The sequence below is a fragment of the Macaca thibetana genome, chromosome 11 (assembly GCF_024542745.1).
Source record: "Macaca thibetana thibetana isolate TM-01 chromosome 11, ASM2454274v1, whole genome shotgun sequence".
Classification (NCBI taxonomy): domain Eukaryota; kingdom Metazoa; phylum Chordata; class Mammalia; order Primates; family Cercopithecidae; genus Macaca; species Macaca thibetana.
This window is the reverse complement of record NC_065588.1, coordinates 1445928-1472232: the sequence shown is the minus strand read 5'-3', so window position 1 is coordinate 1472232 and position 26305 is coordinate 1445928. Positions and strand designations below refer to the sequence as shown.

The following is a 26305-nucleotide window of genomic DNA, read 5'->3' as shown; positions in this document are numbered from 1 at the left end:
CCTTATTCCTAACATTACTAGTAATGACAGCATAGGCATCAAATTTTAAGGTGACTTGTTTGGGCACCCCCTTTTTTTTCCCTCTGTTTTGGCTAACACTTTACTCATATCATTTATGAGCTCCCACCAATCCTTAGTCCTTAATCTTATTTTAACAACTGTGGTCATGGGAGGCTCAGATGGGTCATAACACACATCAAGTTGGTCATTTCCTGAGCTACGTACCTTGTATAGAATAACATTATACAAACAAGTTCTTTTTAGAGTTCCAGTACACTCATAACTGTAAAATAATAGGACCTTAGCAACCTTTGGTCCTACCTCAGTGACTTGATGTATACACTGGGAATAGCCCTCAGTCTGAGGAAGGTCAGTTGAAGTCCTTACTGTACAAGTCCAAATTTTAAGGAAAATGAGTCCCGTGATGAGTTTCCTCATGCTTCGGCCATGCATGGACCAGTCAGCTTCCGGGTGTGACTGGAGCATGGCTTGTTGTCTTCTTCAGAGTCACTTGGCAGGGGTTGGTGAAGCTGCTCCCGTCCACGGACCACTTACAGTCTACTGATGTTTAAGGATGGTCTCGGAGGTCGGGCCTGCTAGAATAAACTGAGTCCAACACCTCTACACAGTTATGTTCAACTGGGCTCTCTGATACTGGGAGCAAGGTGGTGGGGTTTGGGGTTTAAGGTTTTGCAAGCTTCAATGGTTATGTGGGGATCTTCACATAGCAAGCTTTGGTACTTGGTTAATGTAGCATTTGTTAACCAATGATGTCCTTTGGTATTTATTAAAGTTATCACAGCATGGGGGGTGTTTATATTCAGGTTTTGCCTAAGGGTTAGTTTATCTGCTTCTTGTGCTAACAGGGCCATTGCTGCTAGGGCCCTTAGACCTGGCGGCCGACCTTTGGAAACTTGTCTAGTTGTTTTGAGAGACAGGCCACTGGCCTTGGCCAGACCCCAGTCTGGGTTAAAACTCCAATTGCCATTTTTTCTCTTTCTGACACATAGAGTGAAGAGTTTTGTCAGGTCAGGTAGCCCCAGGGCTGGGGCCGACATGAGTTTTTCTTTTAATTCATGAAAAGCTCGTTGATGTTGGTTGTAATAGATGTAGTTTATCTAATCTACATTTTTATTAACCATCACCTACTAAAATACTGACTCAAATCCTGTAGCTATTTGATTTCAAGCTTTAAATTGATCTGGTATTCCTCGTGGGACTCCAATTGCGTCTAAATAGACATGAGAGTCAAAAGACCCATAAGGGGCTTCTCTCGCTTTATGATGTCTTATTTTTTTTTTCCCTTCTGGTTGATGAAATGCCAGGGTGAAAGGGAGAGCCGATTGCACTAAAGTACAAGTGCCACTCCAGTTATTCAGCAGAGTGCCCAGTAAAGGTCCACCCCAACACCACCACACATCCGCTCAGGGATGAACAAGGGCTGACTGATTGATAAGCTCTTGAAAATCCTTAAGCTCACTGCATCCTTTCAAGTCTCCAAGGAATGCGAAGTTTCCTCCCTGTGGTGAGAGACACGAAATCAACTTAGTGTTGGGAGATGGAAGCTGGATGGCCCTCAGAGGCTGACCCGCAGGGACTTTGGGATATAGCAGAGAGAACTTGGCACGACTTATTACTCCAGGCTATAGAATCCTGGAAAAGAGCTATCATGCAGCCTACGCCTGGTCGACTGGAGGACCACCTTAGTGTAAGGGGGATAGTCTGGGCCTCTGGCCTGCCATGTGTACAAGCATAACAATTGCTTTTGTTTAATGTGCAGATGGAATATTTGATCCATTTTAACCAGGCATTTGCATCTTGGTATCCTGTCTTAATTGCTACAGTTTAAGTCTTTAACTTCTATGATCCTCTGGTAAAATGAATGTATGGTTTTAGGGAAATTACAAAACCAGTTGGGGCTGTCTATCCTTGCTCTTTAGTGGTCCATAGTACGTTGGACCAACTATGGCATGAAAGCTCTACATCGGGGGGCAAGACTCCTGGTTTGCACTGGGGTCTTTATCAAAATCGCCCCGGATTAAATGGTCCTAGTTTACTAATTCCCAGTCTGAGGAGAGTCAGGAGGGACAGAGGTACTTTTCTGAAGTAGAAAGCTGTCTTTGACTTGGCAAGTCTTCACAGGGTATAACAAGGCAAGCATTAAATGCAATAGTTTGAGGCGAAATTGACTTGGTTATATTAATAACTAGATGGCCAGCAATAGAACACGGAAAGAAGGAAGAGTAACAGAGTAGATTAAAAGAGTTAAATTTTTCTTTGCTTTAGTTTGGCAGGGTTTTCCCCTGGGACTGTGGCCCACGACTCTGGAGGGGGTGGCGCTTTCTCAACTCGGGTGTGATGAGTCTCTCCTTTTTTTGCTGCACAAACAGCAGTCTCGGTGGTTAGCAGCACAAGGTAGGGGCCTTCCCCAGCTGGCTGGAGATTTTCTTCTTTCCACCTTTCGATGAGAATGTGATCTTCAGGCTGGTGTTGGTTTACTGGAAATTCTAGGGGCAGTACATGTGCTAAAAGACTTTTCGTTTGTTTGTTTTGTGAGAAAGGAAAGTGGAAGATAAACCAAGTTTATAATTTTTAAGAAGTTGACTTTTTGTTTTAAATGTGGGGACCTTTGCAGTGGACTGTATAGTCCTTACTGCCTTTTTACTGAGAAATTTCCCTTAGCACCTATTTTTATTAGTTTTTAAGCCAAAGACAGCCAAATACCATTTTACATTTAACAATGCTTCTTGTATGATTTTTATACCAGATAAGCTAAATTTTATCTTTATATTAGTGTGTTATTAACGTTAAACCTAATTTTAATAAACCTTGTAGACATATTTATTTAATTTTAATGTCTGACCATAAGGGAAGATTTTATGGAATCTTTTTAATCTTTTATAATTTTTGCTAAAGAGCAGGTTGTTGCTTTAAGAAAAACCTATTATACTTTTACTTTAATGTCCAGTTCACAGAAAAACTGGATACTTCTTTAACTTTAGCTAGTATGTTTACACACAGAATGTTCTTTACGATTAACATTTTAAAACTTGCTTAAACCTTCAAAACAATAATTTTTAACTTTTTAATGTAGGTAAAAATGTACATTCTTATGCCTCCTCATAATCCTTTTACCAAAGGTATATTTTGCTTTTCTTATACACCTTGCACATAAACTGTTTTTTATTTTTTTTTCCAATAGTTTTACATTCAGGAGGCCTAGTTACTTTTAAATTATACAACATTTTTTGCCTAAAATTCTTTTTTTAACACACATTTTTTATAACCTTTTTTTTTTTTCCACGACTTTTACAGGCAATTTTTTGACATGCCTTAACTTTCTGACTTATTACAAACATTTCTTTCTTTAAACAACCAGTTAATTTATTTCAGGACAAGAATTTACCATGTAACACTCTTTTTATATAAATTCTGCCCCCTCTTTTTTTTCTTTTTTTCTGAAGATGATAACCATTCTTTTCCAAAGCGAATCTGGTTTTTTTTTTTTTTTTTTTTTATGTCTGTGGACTAGACTGTCTAAGGCCACAAGATTAGAAGTTACTATAATACATGTCACACTGTTAACGTTTAGCAAATTTTGCTTTTGTTGAAAACCTTGTAAGTTTGGGATTTTAATTATTCTTTGCTATTAATAAGACCTTGTTTTGTCCAAATTAAAATTGGTATGATGGCTTTTAAAGGAACAGGGTACATTTTTTTTTTTTCTTAACCACTTGTATATCTCTCTCTTTCTTTCTCTCTTTGACTTTGTCTCTCTCTCTTTGACTTTCCTTTTGCCTCTGTCTCTTTCTCTCTCTCTGCCTCTTTTTCTCTCTGTCTCTTTGCTTTCTCTCTCTCTGCTGGTCTTTCCTTGCCTCTGCCAGCCGCTTATGCTGCTGTTCTCTCAACCACCATGTGTTGGGGGCGGGGGATCTAAAACAAGCTGGTTTGTGTTCCCTGGCTTACATGTTACCTTGTGCCATACCTTTGAAACAAGGGACCTGTCCATGTTTCCTTCTAATGGCCAACCTACCTCTAATGCTGGCCAGTCTATCTTACACAAAGTTTTTTTTTTTTTTTTTTTTTTTTTTTTTTTGAGACGGAGTCTGGCTCTGTTGCCCGGGCTGGAGTGCAGTGGCCGGATCTCAGCTCACTGCAAGCCCCGCCTCCCGGGTTCACGCCATTCTCCTGCCTCAGCCTCCCGAGTAGCTGGGACTACAGGCGCCTGCCACCTCGCCCGGCTAAGTTTTTGTATTTTTTAGTAGAGACGGGGTTTCACCGTGTTAGCCAGGATGGTCTCGATCTCCTGAACTCGTGATTCGCCCGTCTCGGCCTCCCAAAGTGCTGGGATTATGGGCTTGAGCCACCGCGCCCGGCCTTACACAAAGTTTTAAGTTTTCCTGGTGTCATAGTACTCCATAGTCTCCCCTAAATCCTTTTTTTGAAAATTTTCAACACAGTTCCTAGAGCGGTGGGCTTACTTTGTGCCTCACCCATGTTTCCTCTAGACAAAACACCACGCTCACACCACACACACACCACAAAAGGAACGGGTAAAAAGGGCACATACACACTTTTGTAGTTTACACCAAACCAAAATCAAAACCAAAATCAGAGTATCCAGAAATCCAAGCCAGGTCAAAACCAAAACCAAAGTATCAAGCAATCCAAGTCAAGTCTCATGTTGTACATGGAAAATATACATTTTTAATTTGTGAATTAAAAAAAAAAAAACAGTAAAAAATCAATTAAAAATCAGTTAAAAAATGGTATCTGGAAACCCCTCCCCACCCCAAAATCTTGAATCTAAACATGGAATTCCCCAAGGTAGCTCCCACTGCATCAACCTACACAGCAACTGGATTTTCACAGGCTCTTTTCAATGTGTGAGTGAGAAGCTCACCTGTCCCCGGGTCATCTTCTGCAGCTCATTCTCCCAAGCCGCCTGGTCATCGTCCAAGTTATAGGAAGCTGGTGGAGTGAGTCCACGGAGGATCAGGGGGTCTCGGTCATGGCAGAGGGCTGTCAGGTGTCCAATGTACAACTTTAATTTACTTCTATTTTGGTCAAGTTCTAAGAGGGGCTGGATGATCTGAGGCAAAAAAAAAAAAAAAAATGAGGAAAGTCAAGGTCTGAAATGAGAGGTTCAAATATTCTTTACGCCTCCCAAGTCAAAGAAAATTGACCAAAGACTAACGCTCTTCTAATCACTACTGAAATCTTCAGGATTACAGAAACATTTTCACATATTGTCACACATTTACGCTGTCACACCCAGCCGCCCTTCTGGGAGACAGGAAGAGAATGCTGGCTTAATATATCCACACCAGATGAATAGCTCTGTACTGAGGCAGGGATTAAGCACAGGACTAACTCGTTTTTACAGAGAGGCTATTCCTGATACAGAAAGACTCCAGTTACCTCACACTTTCTCTCTTCACTTATTTCTGAGTAGATTACAAAAAACTGCTAGTGAAAGCTGCTCATCTGAAAGCCTGGACTACATATACATCAAGTGTTCCTCCGCCTCCTGGAATGGAAGAAAAATTCTGTCTCTGGAGAAAGTGCACGTTTTTCTTGGCCAAGAGATGTGATGAGGGAACTCATTACAAATTCTGCCTCATCCTGGCTTATGCTCCCCTCAATTCATTTCACAGAGGTTATCCGATATTCTTCTGAAACAGTGATTGATAAATCCTTATGTAACACCAAGCACCTGACTCACAGCCAAGGACTCTACAATTCTTGGTTGTAACATTGGTTCTGTGTTGTTTTTAAGTAACAGACTCGCTCTACGTTTTTTCTTTTCTCATTTCTCTCCCCTGCTTGAGCAGCGACTCCTTTGATTCCTTCTGGAAGCACACTAAATGACGGCGACTCCTGCCCCAGGATTTCATCTGACGGCTCTCGTGACAATAGTCTGGCCAGGTAGTTGGTAGTTGGTCCAAGCCTGGAGTGTTCAGGAGGAGAGTGGGGCCAGATCTCACATCACAGAACACAAGCATTACAGCAGCACCTGCCCGACACGCAGCAGCTGTGAGCGCTGTGAGCACTGCCGAAATGCTGGCAGTTCTCAGTGTGCTCCCAGGGCTCACACAGCAGAGGTCTGCACCTGCTGCATGTCACCAGCCTGGCAACTTTCATGAACAGGACACCTCTGGCCTAACTAATGAATTGGGAGCTCAATGATCAAGTCAACAGAAGCAGGGCCTGGTATTACTTTCCACAGTAACACTGATCCCTCCTCGGACCCCCTCAGAGGACTGCTCCTGCCACCTCCCTTCCTTTCTTTTTAAACAAGTTTTTTAAGCAAATAAAGTTTAATGTTTTTATTATAAAAACAATATACACTTTACTCCAAAAAATGTGGGGAAAAAAAGAAAAATATAAAGGAAATAAGACAATTGCACACACTTCCACCAAGAAGTAATCATGTGGCCGGACACGGTGGCTCACGCCTGTAATCCCAGCACTTTGGGAGGCCGAGGAGGGCGGATCACAAGGTCAGGAGATTGAGACCATCCTGGCTAACACGGTGAAATCCCGTCTCTACTAAAAACACAAAAAATTAGCTGGGTGTGGCAGCGGGCGCCTGTGGTCTCAGCTACTTGGGAGGCTGAGGCAGGAGAATGGCGTGAACCCGGGAGGCGGAGCTTGCAGTGAGCTGAGATCGTGCCACCGCACTCCAGCCTAGGTGACAGAGCGAGACTCCTCCGTCTCAAAAAAAAAAAAAAAAACCAGAAGTAATCATTTGTAACATTTTGGTACTTTTCCTGCCAAGTCTTTTAATACATTTATATAAATCAGCTTCTAACAGTATCATACCTCACATTTTGCTTGATACATTGTTTATCTATTTAACATTATATTGTGAGTACTGTTCACTACATTATATATGTATATATAAAAACCTACATATGTGTATATATATAAACCTATTTTCAGTGAAAATAGGTTTTTAATGGCTGCATAATAAATATAGCACATTTCCTTTGTTTCTAATACTATTTCCAGGAAATAATTAAAAGAGAATAAAGAGCAAGGATTTAGTGCTTTAGCTTACTAAAAAGATCAGAGTTCAGTTTAGGCCTATACAGTATATAACACATAAGCTGGAGCCTGGCTAGACAAACCAGAGAAAATTAATCAATTTAGCATTACTTTTGTTTTTAAAGTTCTCTCTCTCACTCTAAGGATAAACGATAAACACCAAAGTGCTGCTGTGGAAGGCTCCCGGGCTCCATGAGACTCCTCATCAGCAGGTTTATGGTACCAGTTCTGTGCTGGAATTTCCCACCTAGAAGGCCCGACAACACAGCCAGTCACAGAAGGAAGACGATGTTTCAATCAAGTAGAGAATTTAGAGTGGGGGAGTTGGACAGTTTTTTGCAAACAATACCAACCTTTCAAAAATATTGTATTTTATTTCTGGGCATACATGTATACTTGTGGTTGGGCGTGGTGGAGCATGCCTGGAAACCCAGCACTTTGGGAGGCCAAGGCGGGCAGATGACTTGAGGTCAGGATTTTGACAGCAGTCTGGCCAACATGGTGAAACCTTGTCTCTACTAAAAATACAAAAATTAGCTGGGCGTGGTGGCAGGTGCCTGTAATCCCAGCTATTTGGGAGGCTGAGGCTGGAGAACAGCTTGAACCTGGGAGGCGGAGGCTGCAGTGAGCAGAGATCGCACCCCTGCACTCCAGCCTGGGCGACAGAGTAAGACTCTGTCTCAAAAAAAAAAAAAAAAAAAAAAAGGGTACTTATTGTGGAAAGTTTAAAAAGAATTCCAAGTGCAATCTTTGAAGGTAAAATTACTTTAAATGCAAATACACTTTGTGCACCAATGATGTAACTGTCTCATCATGGTTCTATGACTACATCCCCCATGACGCCAAGTAACGTGGCCCTATTTAATTCCCCATTTTTTAAAAGCTTGGTTTTCTCTACTTTCACAGATACATTGATTTAAAAAAATCACTTATGGGATTTTCATTGGGTTTGTGCAATTTATTCCCATTCTCTTAGTGCACACGCGCATGTTTGTGTGCACACAGCTACCATCACAAATGCCACATCTGCGCTGCAAAGGCTGAAAGAGCTGATTATCTTAGGTAATTACTTTTGATTGACAAACTGGTAGAAAAAAGTATGACCATGAAGAAAGGGGACAATGTGATAAATGGTCATATGGAGAAGGTCAAATTCCTTATAGTAAAACAGAATTTGAAAAGATATTATTAGCTCACTCCTGCTACCACTATGACTGTGGATGCTGACTTCTTAGGTCCTTATTCTTAATAAAAAATAAATTTCAGCTGGGCACGGTGGCTCACGCCTGTAATCCCAGCACTCTGGGAGGCCAAAGCGGGCAGATCACTTGACGTCAGCAGTTCGAGACCAGCCTGGCCAATATGGTGAAAACCCATCTTTACTAAAAAAATACAGAAATCAGCCAGGCATGGTGGCGGGCGCCTGTAATTCCCGCTACTCGGGAGGCTGGGGCAGGAGAATTGCTTGAACCTGAAAAGGGGAGGTTGCAGTGAGCTGAGATTGTGCCATTGTACTCCAGGGTGGGCATTGTAGTGAGACTTTGTTTCAAAAGAAAAAAAAATTTTTTTCAAATTGATTTAAATGCATTTTATACTGAAGGCTAATTGATTAAATAAACATGATAGCATTTGGTATTCTGAAAAATTTCAGAGTCCAATCGAAAACTTAAAAAATAAGGCTGAGGCCAGGTGTGGTGGCTCATGCCTGTAATTCCAGCACTTTGGGAGGCCAAGGTGGGTGGATCACTTGAGGTCAGGAGTTCGACAGCAGTCTGGCCAACATGGTGAAACCTTGTCTCTACTAAAAATATGAAAAGTAGCTGGGTGTGGTGGCACACACTTGTAGTCTTAGCTACTCAGTATGCTGAGGTATGAGAATTGCTTGAACCTGGGAGGCAGAGGTTGCAGTGAGCTGAGATCACACCACTGCACTCTAGCCTGGGCAACAGAGTGAGACTCCATCACAAAAAAACAAAAAAAAAGTAAGTCTGAGGCAGGGGGATCGCTTAAGGCCAGGAGTTTGAGACCAGCCTGGGCAACATAGCAAGACTCTGTCTCTATTAAAAAAAAAAAAAAAAAAAAAAAAAGGCTGTGTGCAGCGGCTCACATCTGTAATCCCAGCACTTTGGGAGGCTGAGGAGGGTGGATCACAAGGTCAGGAGATCAAGAGCATCCTGGCTAACAAGAGGGAATCCCGTCTCTACTAAAAATAAAAAACAAAACAAAACAAAACAAAAAAAAAAACCGGGCTTGGTGGTGGATGCCTGTAGTCCCAGCTACTTGAGAGGCTGAGACAGGAGAATTGCTTGAACCCAGGAGGCAGAGCTTGCAGTGAGCCGAGATCGCGCCACTGCACTCCAGTCTGGCGACAGAGCGAGACTCCATCTCAAAAAGAAAAAAAAAAAAAGAAAGAAAAAGAAAGAAAATTTTAAAAAGAATGAAATTCTAAATTGTTTATCCAAGATAAAAACTCATTTTACAAAGAAAAAATAAAGGCTGAGGTGATGGATTACTCTGATTTGATCATTTACGTTGTATAGAGGTATCAAAATACCACATATACTTCCAAAATATGTACAAATATATCAATAAAAATACAAACCTTTACTCCAAAACAAAACAAACCCCACTCTATGCAATGACTAGAGTGTCTATTCTTTCTTCCCCTGTCAAAGGGAAATGTCTTAAAAACACAACTACAGAGCTTACTTTGTGAAAGCATACGAAACTGCCCAGCTAGCAGAGTCCCCAAATCTATCCAGAAAAAAACTACTTAAGCCTCTCGGAACACATGGACCATGTCAATCACAGGGGAAATGCCCTTATCTCTTCCTTTTTCTCCCTATCTAATTTGAGCAGTCCGCTCAGAAAAGAAACCTGCTTCCCACAAGGTGGAACTGCCACTGCCTAATCTCAAGAGGGAAGAGGGACATTTCCCGTAAGTTGTAACTTTCTTCCGCATACGACCTCAACACATTGGCAAGGAGTCCTACTAAAAACCATCAGATATGTGGTCGGGCCAAACTGGTTGTCCAGTTATGCTGAACTACAGTTAAATACACTTTTCTGCACTAGGAAAAAAAGTTAACAAGTGAACTTGTCACAATTATTTGCTTGTACCAAATATGATGCCAAAATGTCATGATGGCCCCAATGCTACATTTACATAATTGTTGAGAAAATTTAAATTATAAAAAGGGATGAGACATTTTTGGTTAAGTACTAAGAGCTTTGTTTCGTCTTATAATAATTTATTGTTTACATAGTAGATTCTCAAACAGGTTTCAGAGGCCAGCATTTGATGGCATAGTGACAAGACCAGTGATCTTCCAAAGGTGTTTATTTTAACCCAGTTTCCACTTAAGTGAGGTTAGATAACTAATGGTCTTTAGGAAGACAGTTAAGCAGTTCCTGTATCATTCAATACAAATAGTAACAGAAGATTCTACAGCATTCCGTTTCTGCAACTCATTTATCTACGAGATCTAAACCACTTTCTTGAGCCACGTGACTTCAATATCTAGATGAAATGTGCAGAGTGAAACTTCTGTCCAATAGCTTTTTCTCTTCCCACTCGACTGTTTCTGTGCCAGAGAGTTACTCTAAGAACTCACCTAGCCTCCTCATAAAGACTAGACGAATAGCTACTGAATGTTATTTGGGGCTTAAGGTATTTTCTCGTGGGGTCCTAATATTTTGTCCTTTGAAAGATGTCATTTTTTATAATAATTTTTTTTTAATTGAGACAAGGTCTTGCCTTGTCACCCAAACTGGAGTGCAGTGGTGCAATCACAGCTCACTGACGCCTCAGCCACCTGGGCTCAGCGGTTCTCCTATCTTAGCCCTCAAAGTAGCTGGGACTAGACACATGCACCACCATACCTGGCTAATTTTAAAATTTATTGTAGAGAAAGGGTCTCACAATATTGCTTCGGCTAATCTTTAACTCCTGGGCTCATGTGACCCTCCTGCCTCAGATTCCCACGCAAAATGCTAGGATTATAGGCATGAGCCACTGCATCCAGCCCGAAAGACGCCATTTTTAAAAAGCTAACATTATTGATCACTTGCTGTCTTCCTGGCAAATTATTTTTATATCTACTATGATTCTTCTGTGGTTAGCTCAGAGCCCTGAAGTGGCTACAAAATCTTTCTGTTCTTTTCACCTGCTGAAGCCTTCAGAGGCAGGTTCAACTGTCCATATATGAACTGCATAAATGCTAGTGGTAGTTTTGATTTCTTGTTGGACTATCACTGCACTGCTGTCTCTCAACACAGACTACATTAAGAAAATCCCAGAATAACAGATTAACTTTCCATAAAAATTATCATCTTCGAATGGCATTCTTATCCTGAGGCCCCAGCTGAGAGCTAAACTCTGAAAAGTAAAAGATGCAAGAAAATCAAATTCATTAATTCTGCCTCAAAGTCTTTACCCTCAATAACTAAGATATCTTCTTAGTCAATAACGTACTTCAGGGTCAGAAAAACGAAGGATAGTATGTCAAGCCTCGTCACAAAGGTCTGGAGCAATGTGTTATGTTCTTATTTAAACACAGCTATTTTGTGAAAGAATAGAGTTCACAAAATCATATAATGCAGTTACTATTGAGTTCAGGTCCAGGGACCACTAGGTCACTGAGATGAATGAATGTTAATCAGAAATCTCACTACTAATAGAAATATCTGGTTCTAAAAGTAGAAACTCTATCCAAAGGTTTCAGATTTTTTTTTTTTTTTTTTTTTTTTTTTGAGATGGAGTCTCGCTCTGTCGCCCAGGCTGGAGTGCAGTGGCCAGATCTCAGCTCACTGCAAGCTCCGCCTCCCGGGTTTACGCCATTCTCCTGCCTCAGCCTCCCAAGTAACTGGGACTACAGGCGCCCACCACCTTGCCCGGCCAGTTTTTTGTATTTTTTAGTAGAGACAGGATTTCACCATGTTAGCCAGGATGGTCTCGATCTCCTGACCTCGTGATCCGTCCGTCTCGGCTTCCCAAAGTGCTGGGATTACAGGCTTGAGCCACCGCGCCCCGCCAGGTTTCAGATTTAAAGGGTTTTATGGTCTGTCAAAGTGTAAGTGTGCCTATGAAAACCACAAAAGACTATAGGTTTTGAAATGCAAAGAAACGTGAAAATCACTTTTGGAAAAAACAAATGATCATTTCTTCTTAGTTTTACAACTCACAAATCTGTTGCCAATTTTTCTTTAAGGATGCATTACCACTCTAGCAAACAAAACACAACAAAACATCCTTTATTTCTGGACTCGGGTATGAAGAGAAAACATTATGTCCTCAAAGCTGTAAGGAGACGTGGAACAGTGTTCAGAATAAAATAAATCTTGAAATCTCAACTATAGAGCTGCTAACCGCATTCTGCCTATTCAATCTTCATTCAGTTAAAATCTCTTTTGCCTTACGCATTATAAAAAATGCTACTCAAAAGAAATCTAAGGGATGTGCATAGGGAACAGACTGTTAGGGGTTTGCCTACTAGTGACGGAAGGACATCTCTGGCTGAGTATATCTACGAATCTCTTCATGTGCTACAACGGACGTCAAGACTGTAGGCTTCTCTGTACTTGCTTTAGTACTTGGAAACTTGTAAGACACATTAAAACCAGGTCATTCATCACCAGGTGGGCTAACATGTATATACAGATGAGGACAGCACATAGAAATGGGGTGAAAAGTGAAAAGAATGCTACTGGGAGGCACAGAAGCTATTATTACAAGCCAACCAATCAAGGGTACATGCAGGATGCACCCTGAAAGGACAGCTGCTAAAAGTCAATGAGATAACCAGAATCAAGTCAAGAATGCCACTCAGAAAGCCACTTACTGCTGCACTCAGAAATTCCAGGCGCAGAAATGTGTTCCAAAATTCTTTCTCGCTGTTAAGAGTTAACAAAGATGAGAAAACATTTTCAATTCAGTTCTCGGCTTGAGGCCTGGCTCCCCACAACAAATCACTTATTGTGTTTTAGTGAAAAATGGAAGAGTTAAATGTAAGTGCATATATATATATATATATATATATATATATATATACACACACACACATCTCTGAATGGCTTCCCTACTGTACATTACAGTTTCAGGGCTACAGATTTATGAATGAGACATTAGGGACAAAAATCTAGGAATGTGGAAGAAACATGAGGCAAAAGAGGGAGAAGAGAGTCATAGTTTTTGAGCAGGCCAGTCCAACAAGGACTGACGCTGGATTTCAAAGGAAAAGCTAGTTAGGCGGTTGGTCACAGGGAAAAATGGTGGCTTTTAACTCCCTGCATGCCTGTGTGAACGTGTAAACATTGAAACTGGTAACTCACACTCTATCCTGCCCTCTGAGGCCTGGTGCCTCACGTGCCCTGCTGTAACTGCTACAGTCAAGCACAACAGCACGTTCTGGCATTATCACACGTCTGCTAGACAGACGGATCTGAAAAACAGCAATACGTTGGTTGCCTACGGGGCAAAACAGTGTAACAACCTCATAATCATATTTTATTTTCTCTTTTCTCTCCTACAGCATTGGGAGTGGAGGGGAAAAGCAAGTGGAGTTATCCAGGGCAAACGAGAGGGACTCCTGACCTCGACAGCTCTCAATCAACAAGGAACAACATAACAAAGACGTGAACTGAAATGATGAGGAACACATTACGGGCTCCTCCTCAGTCCGCAAGACCACACAAAAGAGCCGAGGATGACGGTCTAGTCACTATGAGATTTGATGGCTTATCTGTACAAAGGCTCTTCTGTGAGAGGTAGTTATTTCAAGGTCAGGTTAAGACGGCGTGTGTGTATGTCCATCTGCCTGTGCATGGAAGGGTTGGGGGAGCAGGCAGAGACAGTTTGCCATTAGTCACCTTATTATTTGAACTCTAGTGTCAAACCAAACACAACAGACTATGCAGATATAAGTCTCCTGCCGAGTGCCCACAGATAGGCTATAGCCACTGAGGGTCTCATTACGTGTCTGGAGCCTGTGGTAGACGTGGCTTCTTATTAGAGTGCCTAATAAGAACATGGTCTAAGAGGGCACAGGTGGCAGGGAAGAAGAGTTAGCTATCACCTGAAATCCAAGGGAAACTATAAATGTATCTGTAGCTGTGTGTAAATACCAGAAATGGGCACCTCTCCATTGGAGAAAGGCAAGTCACATACAGATATCTGATCTGGGCCGGGCGCGGTGGCTCACGCCTGTAATCCCAGCACTTTGGGAGGCCAAGGCCGGCGGATCACGAGGTCAGGAGATTAAGACCATCCTGGCTAACACACAGAAACCCCATCTCTACTAAAAATACAAAAAATTAGCCAGGCGTGCTGGCGGGTGCCTGTGGTCCCAGCTACTAGGGAGGCTGAGGCAGGAGAATGGCGTGAACCCAGGAGGCAGAGCTTGCAATAAGCTGAGATTGCGCTACTGCACTCCAGCCTGGGAGACAGCGAGACTCGTCTCAAAAAAAAAAAAAAAAAAAAAAAAAAAAAAGAAAGAAATCTGATCTGTTAATGCTAACATTGGAAACAGCCAGAAAACTGCTTCTCACTTTAACAGGTGAGAAATGGTTGTGATTTGGTGTTTAAGAATGCATAGGGGCACAAAGTCCAGATGGGAGGAGAGATCTGAGCAAAATGGCCCTCAGCCAATATTTTCAGCTTAGTTTTCTCTGAAAATAGTGGCCCAAGAACTTTGTATCACCAAGAGGATGAGGAAATGTTTCTTACTATTAAAAAAGAGCACTTCAAGAATGAAAACAGTTCCAGGACAGAAGGCACTAAGGGTGTCTCCCTAGCTTCTTCCTCTCAGAACTATAAACTAAAACAAAGCTGGTTTTTCAGGGGGACAGCTGCTAATTCCAGGAAAGCCATGGGTACACACCTGCCTCCCCCAACTCCAGCAGCTTTGGTTTGTTTCTGTATACGATTATTCTCTTCCTTTCTTCTCCTACCTCCCCTCTCTCCTTCTGACCTGCCCACGGGAAGAATCTTTACTCCACTCCACACATGCACTAAAAAATCTCATACATCTGAGAAGCTAATAAGGACCTTGGCTGCTCTGACAGAGTTGTACTTCCTGGATTCATATCTGCTATAGTCAATCAGGAAATCATCTTTAAAAGGCAAATTCTTTCTGAAAATTTTATATACCATGAACAGATCCCATGGATTAACGATTTCCAGACATCACCCCTTTCACCTTGAGAGGAATCCAGGCTTTGGGTGGAAAAAAAGATTTGGGAAAAACAAACATGAGAAAGACGGCTTTCTCTACCAACTTCCTCTATTTGAGAATAAAACCTCCCACGTGGTCACTGAATTATTCTCTCTCTCTCAAAACGTTAAACTGCATAGCACAACACAAACTCTGATGGTCATCACCACTTCAATATTAATAGTTGTGGATGCTTAAGCAAAGCTTTATTATTTGAAGATATACAACTGACTATGACAAAAGAGGCTCGGCATGGCAAATACCAGAGATACTACAAATGGTGGCTGATGTTTTAAGTGAACAGCCAGGAGAGTTCAAGATTAAACAACCTGGACCAGAATTAGCCTAAGGATCTCCAGTCAGATGACCCTTTGGGCATTTATATCACCCGTCTCTGGAAGAAGGACCCATGTGCTCTGTTGTCCTCTACTCCAAACACAGGATTATTAAGCAGGGACTGGAGATCAATTCTGAAGGGCAGTGGCAAAGTGGGGCAGCCCCACTGGAAAGTGGGAAGTGAAATGGGTAGAAGGAACAAACCCCAGCATTTGACAGAACTGACTGATGCTCATGGGGGAACAGCAGAGTACCAGGAAGTGAAAAAACGGGGTGCAGGCAGGCCACAGAAGGAAGTTCCAAGGGGTACGTGGTATACACATCTAGACTGAAGCACAGGTAACTACGTGAGTCAAAAGAGAGTAAGCAGGCTCCTAGTTTAGCTGTAAAGTGACTTGATAGTCAAAAAGAAAAAGGAAAAAGTTAAGCTTGTATAGAATCTTCATGTATCTATTTTTTAATCTCCCAGACTCTCATACCGGTGCCACCTTTTAGTATCATAAAAAAAGCTACTGCACAAAGGAAGCCACAACCAATTTTAGTGAGGAAATCCAGAGGATGGAGACCACGTTTTTGATATAATCAGATAATCTAATATATTATGGGTGTTTAGAAAATAGGAAACAGAATAAAGAGTGAAATGATAAAATCTAACTCTAGAAATCAAGCAAAGAAAAGGGATAAGAGCAAGCAGAACATGCCTTTTCTGCACCATGTTAATCTGCTCTTGTTTGTAGCTGCTTTTCCCTGGTTCTCCTACCAGGCAGTATCCATATATATATATACACACATACACGGTGTGATCACAGTGGTGTGATCACAGCTCACTGCAGCCTCAGCCTTGGGGAGTAGACTTTTGATAGCACAGACACAGCAATTCCTACTTTAACGGCAGGAATAGCGCTCTCCATGCTTTAAGCAGTCTGCCCAAATATACACAACATACAATTTTGAGAAATTCTCCATACTCAGTTGCCTTGTGGGCTTCAGCAACTGTAGTCTTCTTGCATGAGATGCTACCGCTGACAGGAAACAGAACGCCTTTGTTGGAGCATTCAGAGGGAGTAAGGTCTCTGCCATCTTGTTCATTTAAGCAGTAAGATCTCATGCTATTGGTCAGATACATTTCTAATCAATAAACCATCCTCTAGCTAGCAAACCATCCACACATCATTTCCCCGATGCAGCATTTCGAGGAATACTGCAAAGTCATTCTAAGGCGGGTGTGTGTGCCTCCGACTACCTGTGAGTTCAGTGCTGTACATTCTACGTACGTGAAGGTTTTCAGCTCCCCTGATTTCATTAACACATTCTGTCTCCATGATCATGTATTTCTGTACACCAGAATAAAGCATCAGGTTAACATGCTGTTTAAAACATACACGTGCATATAGCTACGAAATGTCTGACTGGCTGGAGCCAGGCTCCTCTGAACTACGACTCCTACCCCTGCCATCTCTTGGAGCAATTACAACTTGTACCTCTCAGGAAAGCACAGCTGTTTGCCTGGATGCTTGCCCTTATCTGCTCTCATGTCAGTTACTTCCCGCATGAAATTTTTTAATTAGCCTGGAATTAAATTAATTTAGGTGATCCTCTGTATCTTATAATCTTAACTAAGAATTGCATCTACCTAAACATTTCTTTGGCAACAGACGCTGTGGCATCACAGCACCTCACAGTACTACACTGGATGCAGACACGGTAGTCCATCCTTTAGTACCAGGGAAGGCAATGTGGCTCCTGTGGCTATGGCCATTCAAACACTGTACAGCCAGGAGGATGCAGGCGGTTGGCTGGTAACATCATGTTAATGACTGGGTATTCAGTTTCAGAGACGGTGGTGAAAAAGGTTTTTCTGGTTTTTGTTTTTTAGCCCAGAGGCTACCCTCACTAGAGACAGATGTGCATCACTTACGTGCTACGACATCTTTGCACTGTATTGATGGTTCTGTACAACAGAGCAGAATCACACACAGAGCGACACAGCGGTGAAAAGCATGGGCTCTGGAGGATTCCAGCGTCTGTGACATTCGAGGTAGCAGACCTGGAACAAGTTGCTTTGGTAACAGTGTATCAATGGGGTTGTCATAATCGCTGTGCCTGCCACACAGTAAACTTCTTCAATAATTATTCACTAGTATTATTTCCAATAACCTGTTTTGTCATCTGTAAAATGGGAATAATCATGCCCATCCTTGTGAGGATTACAGTACATGTAAAGACAAGTTATTCTTGGTAACTACCTGACATCCTCACCCTGAGGACGTTTTAATGCCACCACATGTGCGTGGCCTCACCAAGGACTAGGGAAGGCATGTAAAATGATGAGAGACACAACAAGAACTAGACAAGCATCACAACACTACAGTCCATGAACCAAATTCAGCACTGCCTGTTTTTGTACAGCCCATCAACTGAGAATGGTTTTTATATGAACATGAGATTTCAGTGTCTAAAATTGAGTAGTTCACAGCCACAGTCATTCATTTACATGTTGCCTGTGGGTGCTTTCACACTACAACAGCAGAGTTGAACTGTTTTGGCAGGAAGTATACACTCTGCAAAGTGTAAGTATATGCTATCCCAGCACTTTGGGAGGTCGAGGTGGCAGGACTGCTTGAGCTCAGGAGTTCGAGACCAGCCTGGGCAAAACAGAGAGACTCATCTTTATAAAAAGTTTAAAAAATTAGCAGGGTAAGGTGGTGCATGCCAATAGTCCCAGTTACTCAGGAGGCTGAGGTAAGAGGACTGCTTGAGACTGGGCAGGAGGTTGAGGCTACAGTGAACTGTGATTGCACCACTGCACTCCCTGTCTCAAAAACAAACAAAAACCAAAAGTGTAACTATATACTATTTACTATCTGGACCATTAAAAAATGTTTGCCAATTTCCATAAGAGACCAATCTCAGAAAACAGGGTAAATATAATACTAAAGAGGAAATTCTTATAATTTTCTAACATATTATTTTAAAAAGGAATAATAATTACTACCTAAAAAAATCCACTCACAATGAAAATTACTTGTATCATGAATAATATTAACACAAAATAAAACACTGGCTAAAAGGAAAACTGGATTTGGCGACAGGCATAAAATGAAAACTGACAGTTATAGGAAGTTACAATTAGTAAAATCTATGTAAAAACTGCGATAAATAAAATCATTATACAACTTAAATATGAAAAAGAACTGATACTAATTAAAATGATTCCATAGGATAAGAAAATTTAAAAAGCTGAACATTTTCAACTACGTGTATAAATTGATCAAGATACTAAGTTAACTTAGTTTCAGCTCCAGAAAACACTCAGTTAAAGATTCCTTGACACTGATACAACCTGAATTAAATATCTGTGAATAGGTTAAATGTTTCTATTGGGTCAAATGTTCTCAAGGTTAGACAAGTTTAAAACACTAATTGGATCCAAAGAGCATCCTGTACTCATAGTACTCATTCTGAGTACAGAATACAAAAGATGGAAGGAATTTTAGAGACATCTGCCCCCGTCCCCCTGCCTAACTTTCTAAATGAAAAATTCAAAATCCCGAGAGGTGACTTGATCTGTAAAGATGACCAGGAGCTAAGTTCTCAGTCAGCATCAGTTCCTCATAGCTCGCGGTTCTCCCCTGGAGCGGTTAGAGAACTTTCAGGCTTTATTTCACTGCTTTTACCTGAGTAGTTCCTGTGGGCGAGTTACTTTCTGAATTGTAACTGGGCATTCAAATGGTGTTCTCTGTTTTCTAAACCAAGAGGGACTGGAAACCAATTGGGTCATTTCCTAGAAGAACCAGAGCTTCTTGATAATAAACATATTCTCACTTCTAAACTCTTCTATCCCTGCACCCATTCAGCCCCTCAGTATCGCTCTCCAGGACAAAGGAGCAAGCTCCGAACTGGCTGTCCTGTTTCCGGTACTCTGCCCCGTGTACCTCCCTCTCCGCCTGTCCATCCTCTACAGATTGCAATGGCATGCTAAGGGCTTCGCAATCCACCTGCTGCTGACTGCAGCCACCTAATGGCTTGTCTCTCCCTCTCTGACATCCCGTAGTAGCTGAAAAAACAAACCTGAGGCTGGGCGTGGTGGCTCATGCCTGTAATCCCAGCACTTTGGGAGGCCAAGGCAGGTGAATCTCATGAGGTCAGGAGTTTGAGACTAGCCTGGCCAACATGGTGAAACCCCGTCTCTACTAAAAATACAAAAAGATTAGCTGGGCGTGGTGGCGGGTGCCTGTAATCCCAGATACTTGGGAGGCTGAAGCAGAATTGCTTGAACCCGGGAGGTGGAGGTTGCAGGTAGCCGAGATCAAGCCACTGCACTCCAGCCTGGGCGACAGAGCGAGACTCTGTTGCCAAAAAAAAAAAAAAAAAAAAGCCTGAAAATTATTTAGCATTCATCTTTTCAAAAAGTGGTACCTAAGCCCTAATACCCTGCTCAGTGTGGGATGGTCTTAGTGACTCACTTCTAAGGAACAGAATGTGGCCGAAGTGATGTTGTGTAATTTATGATTCCAGGTCATAAAAGGCATTGTGGCTTCCTTCTGGCTCTCATCTCTCGGATCACTCATTCTGGGTGAAGCTGGACTCCATGTCACCACATCCAGCAGCCCGATGGAGAGGTTCCATATGGCAAGGAACTGAAGGTTCCTTCCAACAGGTAGCACAAGCTGTGGGTGAGCAATCCTGGAACTGGCTGTTCTATCCCCAGGGAAGGTTTTAGATAACTGCGGTCCCATGAGAGACCCCAAGTAAGAACTACTCAGCTAAGACGCTGCTGAATTCCTGACACACAGAAACCATTGAGATAAAAATCATTTATTGTTGTTTTATGTGCCAGACTTTGGGGTAATGTGTAATGTTGCAACAGATAACTGATATGTACCCTAACTACGATCTATAATGAGCTACCAAGAATATACTAAATTTGTTATGCTGTTTATGCTTCTATATCTTTGCAAATGTCTTTATCTAAAATTATATCTGCCTGGCAAATGCCTATTGCTCCTTGAAGAGTTAGCTCAAGTGTCACCTTCTCTGTGAACCCCTAAATCTCTTTGGAGACCTGGGTTTTTCTATTATATCTTACATAATTTTTCTCTGTTGGAGAAAATCCATCATTCAGCATTTGTTTCAATGTCTTGAAACATGTATTTTTTACCATGTACCTAATGCAGTGTTAGGCACATTGGTAGATGTCCCCAAAAATATTTTTGAATTAATCTTATTTCTCATTTCAGTTTTAAACCAAAATAATAAAAGTTTCATATCACATGAAATTATTCCACATGAACTTGAGGACTCAGATGTCAATGATACAGGAGTGCGGAGAATGTACTTTTCAGTGAAAACATGAAATCAGAGATAAACATCCTGGTTCAGTTCTCAGAAGACATAACAATATGAATACTGGATTTTTAAATAGTGACCCAACAACAAAATGATTACGTGACCAAATGTAAGATGCTTTCATTTGATTCTAGAATACCAAGAGGAAAATTTTAATAACTTACTTCATATTCACATGAAAACCCAGACGATCTAATTCCTAATTTCTAGGTTTGCCAAATCCCCCCTCCTACAAAAAGTTTGTGATCCTAGTCTTGAAATTCAGGAAGAAACAGTGATATGTGTTCAGTAGTGACTATCTTCCAATGAAAAGAAATGAAGTTTTGCTAGTAAGTGTTTTGCCTTAAAACCTGAATTTTCACCAAAAAGAAGCCATCTGTTTTGAATATTTTATAGACCAAGCCTCTATTTGTGCTCTGCTTTGATCTCCCAGCATAATAGGAAGCCAGTGATACAGTCCAGCTACACCTCAATCAAGCGTGCTCATTTAATTTATCCCAGAAATGCCCAGCCAGATCCAGCTGGAAACTTCAGCCTCGTCGTCCTAGGATCAGGAAGAAGAAGGAAGACACATCAGGGAGAAAAGCTCTTTTGTTTTGGTTGATAATGCAGTTTTGTGTCTAAGAAAATATTCCTTTAACCCAAAACAGATAGTAATCCCGAAGACAGAGACTGTGTATAGAAAGTAACAAATTAGCAGGGAGCTGAGGACAAGTTAATGAAAGCAGTACTGTAGAGTCCTACTGTAACGAGTCTGTGGTTTAATATTTCAGATAAAATGTGAGTTGAATCATATCCTCCACAACATAACTCTATAAAATCAAAATGTGATATAATACGCAAGTGTTAGGTCTGTCTTCCAAAACTGGTATTAAAAAAGGTCAAATCACAGGCTGAGGGTGGTGAGTAATGAACTTAATGATATAACATTCTAGAAAGCACACTAGGTATTGACTGGAGCTAAGATCAGCCTGGGACACTAATACACATGAATGGAATCAAATTACAGGATAACCTATTAGGGTTCAGGGAGAAACCGAAAGATTAAAAATAGCTACTACACTGCATAAAACTGTAAATAGCATATATGTAACTTTTCTTTAGGGCAAAACTCATCAATGTTTTCATTTAATAAATATTTATTGAGCCCTGTCGGGTCCCCACATTTATAGATGACTGTGTGGGAAAAAGTAATACATGAAGAGTTTTATTTTGTACAAAGTACAAAGATATTTTGTTGTCCAGGAAGAATGTCTAAATCACAAATAATACCACAAATAGGGCAAGACAGCTCTTCCTCATTAGTAAAATGAGTTCATATCATTAAGATATGAACTCACAGATCTGAGTGCATATGTTCCAGAGATGCTTCAAATGCTATATAATTTTCAGTGTAAGAAATAAATCAAGTGAGTCACAGGACAATGCCACCTTAAATCACTCAACAGAAACCACAGAAATGCAGGATCTACCTATAAATGATGTCTTAAAACATATTAAGTAAAAGGTTCTATAAATGAAACACTATAAATGATGTCTTAAAATATATTAAGTACAAGGTTCTATCCCAAATTACTTACAATGCACTCATGCAGCCTAAGAGGTCTCCGCCTCAGTGTCACCCTCGCTGCCATTTAGTGAGCACGTCCTAGATGTCAGGCAAAGGGCTGAGTGCACTGACTACATTATTATATTTAACTCTCACCATAACCTTTGGTATAGGTTTTACGACTGCCATTTAACAAATGAGGAATCTGATGCGTAGAGAAGAAGTTAAGTGACTTGTGGGCAGTTACACAGCCACCACACTGGATTCAGATTAGGTCTTAGGGCAAAGCATACTCTTTATCACCAAGTTAAAAGGCCCTCAAAATAATACAACTGCCCTGTAGGGGAAGCAAAAGAAAATATATCTTGCCAGTTTTATAGGTGGGATGCAATATCTTAAAAAAAAGAAGATAGGAAATTTGTAGTTGCACTATTGTCATGTATCACAATTATGACACCACCACATAAGAGAAATAGTAATGCTGATCTGTGATACACCAAAATATAAACTGAGATTGCACTGGGGTGATGGGATTATGCGATCCTTTTTCTTTTCTATTTTCCAAGTAGTTACTGTTGACTACAAATCTCTCTTCCAATCCAACTTCCTTATGTAAAAGTTCTGATATGTATCGAGGCACCCAGGTTCCACACAAAGGAGGCCCCCAGTAGTGATTTACACAGTATGTGTAGTGTCTGCCAGGTAGAGAGCACACGTTATAAATCTAGGAGATATGGTGAGACCTACTCCTTTCTTGTCTGCTTCTGGAATGGGCAAATGGAATTGAGTATGTGTTTGTCTTGATGGTCATCTAGTTCTGGAAGGGTCTGTCTGGGATTTAAGAACACAAAGAGTAGGTGAAAGCAGGTCTGAGACACTTCCAGGCTGGTGTCCAGTTATCAGAGAAATCCTAGTTAAGAATAAAGTGGCTGGGCACGATGGCTCACACCTGTAATCCCAGCACTTTGGGAGGCCGAGGGGGGTGGATCATGAGGTCAGGAGTTCAAGACCAACCTGGCCACGATGGTGAAACCCTGTCTCCACTAAAAATACAAAAAAAAAAAAAAAAAAAAAAAGCCGGGCGTGGTGGCGGCCGCCTGTAATCCCAGCTACTGAGGAGGCTGAGGGAGGAGAATCGCTTAAACCCCAGAGGTGGAGGTTACAGTGAGTCGAGACAGTGCCACTGCACTCTAGACTGGGCGACATAGCAAGACTCCGTTTCAAAAAAAAAAAAAAAAAAGTATATAAACCTGCCTATAGGGTCCCAGACATTGCAGCTCTCCAGACATACATGTTCTAGTGGGCCACTAGAAGGAGGGCAGACACAGCTGTTCTGAAGGAATCCCAATGGTTCTGAAACTTATATGGAGAAAAAATGGTTTTACGAAAAAAGTGGAAGATGGAATGTGGCCCAGTCACAAACCACGCTAAATTATGAAGAAAAAAGAGTGATACATTGAATTTAGAGGTACAAAGACAGAACATGGTAAGAAAAACTGGGGTAGAATTAGGAAATAAAAGCAGCATTCCATTGATATGATAATGTTGACAGAGCTTTCAAATCTGAAATAATATGCATTACTATACCACATTAGATGAACTACTGTAGTCCACAAAACATATAATATAGTTGTGGACTAAATTTGGCAAAAGCTGTATAGTCTAGAGCAAAGATCCTAGAATTCTGGGAATTTCTGCAAGTTATCCAAAAGTAATTGAGTTCTAGAGAACATTAATGTTTAAGAAGAGAGACTAACCCTAAAAATCCAGAAATCTGGTATCTTCCAACATTAGTAAACGACTACAGCCTGCTCTTATTGACATTCCTCTAACTTACTTGCAAAGAATGTCTAAAGGCCGGGCGCAGCGGCTCACACCTGTAATCCTAGCACTTTGGGAGGTTGAGGCGAGTGGATCACCTTAGGTCAGGAGTTCGAGACCAGCCTGGCCAACATGGTGAAACCCCGTCTCTACTAAAAATACAAAACTAGACGGGTGTGGTGGTGCGTGCCCTTGGGAGGCTGAGGCAGGAGAATCACTTCAACCCGGGAGGTGGAGGCTGCAGTGAGCAGAGATCGCACCACTGCACTCCAGCCTGGGCAATAAGAGTGAAACTCCATCTCGGAAAAAAAAAAAAAAAAAAAAAAAAGAATGTTCTAAAAACTCCCTGTGTTAGACTTCAGATACTATGCAAAAGCTATACAGAAGTACAAGTTGGCTACCGGCAGGTTAGTAAACAACAGCTATTAATTCTATGGCAAATCATGGATTTACAAACTACTTTCACATTCATTACGTCGGTGCCTCAAGAAAAGTAGGATAGTTATCATCACGCCCACTTCAGAGATGAATAAACTGAGGTACCAAGAGGTTAATGGATTACTTTGAAGTCTCTGACCCTGATTCAATGCTTTTTCTATTAAGTAAGTGTCTACATTTTTCTTGGATAATTCATGTTACGCAGAAAAACAGAGATATCTGACCCATGAGGAATTTAAGAGCTCTGTGCATTAGGGCCAGAAAAATGGTAAGTTGATCCTAATACTAAGTCTGTCAGGAAAAAAGTAACTTTGGCCATTAAAAGGCTGTGCTAACAGCTCTAAGTCACGTAAACAGATCAACGTTGTCTCACAGTCATTCTGTAAGCCAAAAACACACCAAGGAGAAATGATTGCGTGAGACCTTTGCTCCCAGGGGAATGATGATTATTGTAACCAATTCCTTTTCTGTCCCAGTCCTTGCTATGAGGAAAGGCTGATAGGTACAGATGACTGGCATGTCTTAGTAGAGTCGGAGATTTAGGAATCTGGGCTGGTGACAATGTTGGTACAGAAAGTTTGTTTCTCTGCTCTGTTTGTCAAGAGTCTACAAGTCTGTGGGGAAAGGGAAGAAAGCAGAATGCAGAAGAGCTCACCATTCACTGTAACAGGAAAATATTCCTATCCCCACAAGAGATGTGGCTACACCATCACACTAAAAACTGCTTGCACTGCCAATTACCAAGCACAATCCAGCGTAAGTGCCTACTAAAATTATGTCTGTGCTTTATATTCTAGGAAGTAGATAGCTTTCTTTACACAACAGAAACACAAATTTAAAGAAATAATACTCTTGGCAGCAAAGAATTCTAATCCTGTTCTCTAAGCAGTAGCATGCTAGTCCAACTCCTATTCCCACAAAAAATTAGCAGGCAACTGAACAATAAGAAAGAAAGAAAAAAATAAAAGGTTCTTAGGTTTTAAGGATTTCAGAAAAAGCTTCTTGAGGTCTCAAGCCACTCTGACATCTCCCTGGCTATGCGTTAGTGAGTTATTATTGACCTGTGGAGTAGAGACAGATTATCTATCTTTATCTATCTATCTATCTATCTATCTATCTATCTATCTATCTATCTATCTTATCTATCTATCTAATCTATCTTATCTATCCATCCTATCTATCTATCCAATCTATCTAATCTATCTATCTTATCTATCTAATCTATCTATCTACTCTCTCTCTCTCTCTCAAGCTCTTCTCAAGACACACTTTTAGCAGACGGCTGGGTAAAGAGAATCACAGGGGATTACTCCAATGTTTATTTCCTTTTCAAATGTCAAAACCAGTTTTAGTTTGTTTACTTCTAGGGATAAAGAAACAAGAGGAAAAAGGGAAGATTACAGTGAGCTTCCTTAAGGCTGCATGGGTCTCTCCTATTTTCCTGCTTAAGACACCACTGCCTTGAGGATCTTTAGAATTAAGAAAAACTACTCTTCTTTTCCAATGATTTTTTCAGAGACATGAACAATTACTCTTTTTAAATCATGATATG

General features: G+C 41.1%; 1 protein-coding gene across 15 annotated transcripts in view; it reads right to left on the bottom strand.

Moving 5' to 3' along the window:
- Nucleotides 1–26305, bottom strand: part of ERC1 (ELKS/RAB6-interacting/CAST family member 1) — a 534923-nt gene that overhangs the window by 60019 nt on the left and 448599 nt on the right. For 10 of the 15 annotated variants that reach the window (XM_050747035.1, XM_050747039.1, XM_050747032.1 and 7 more), the window contains one exon: nucleotides 4904–5092. In XM_050747035.1, coding sequence (XP_050602992.1) covers nucleotides 4904–5092 — 189 coding nt within the window. Of the gene's footprint in view, nucleotides 1–4903; nucleotides 5093–26305 lie in introns of those variants that run through there. The other 5 variants (XM_050747043.1, XM_050747044.1, XM_050747046.1 and 2 more) reach the window with 1 other exon arrangement.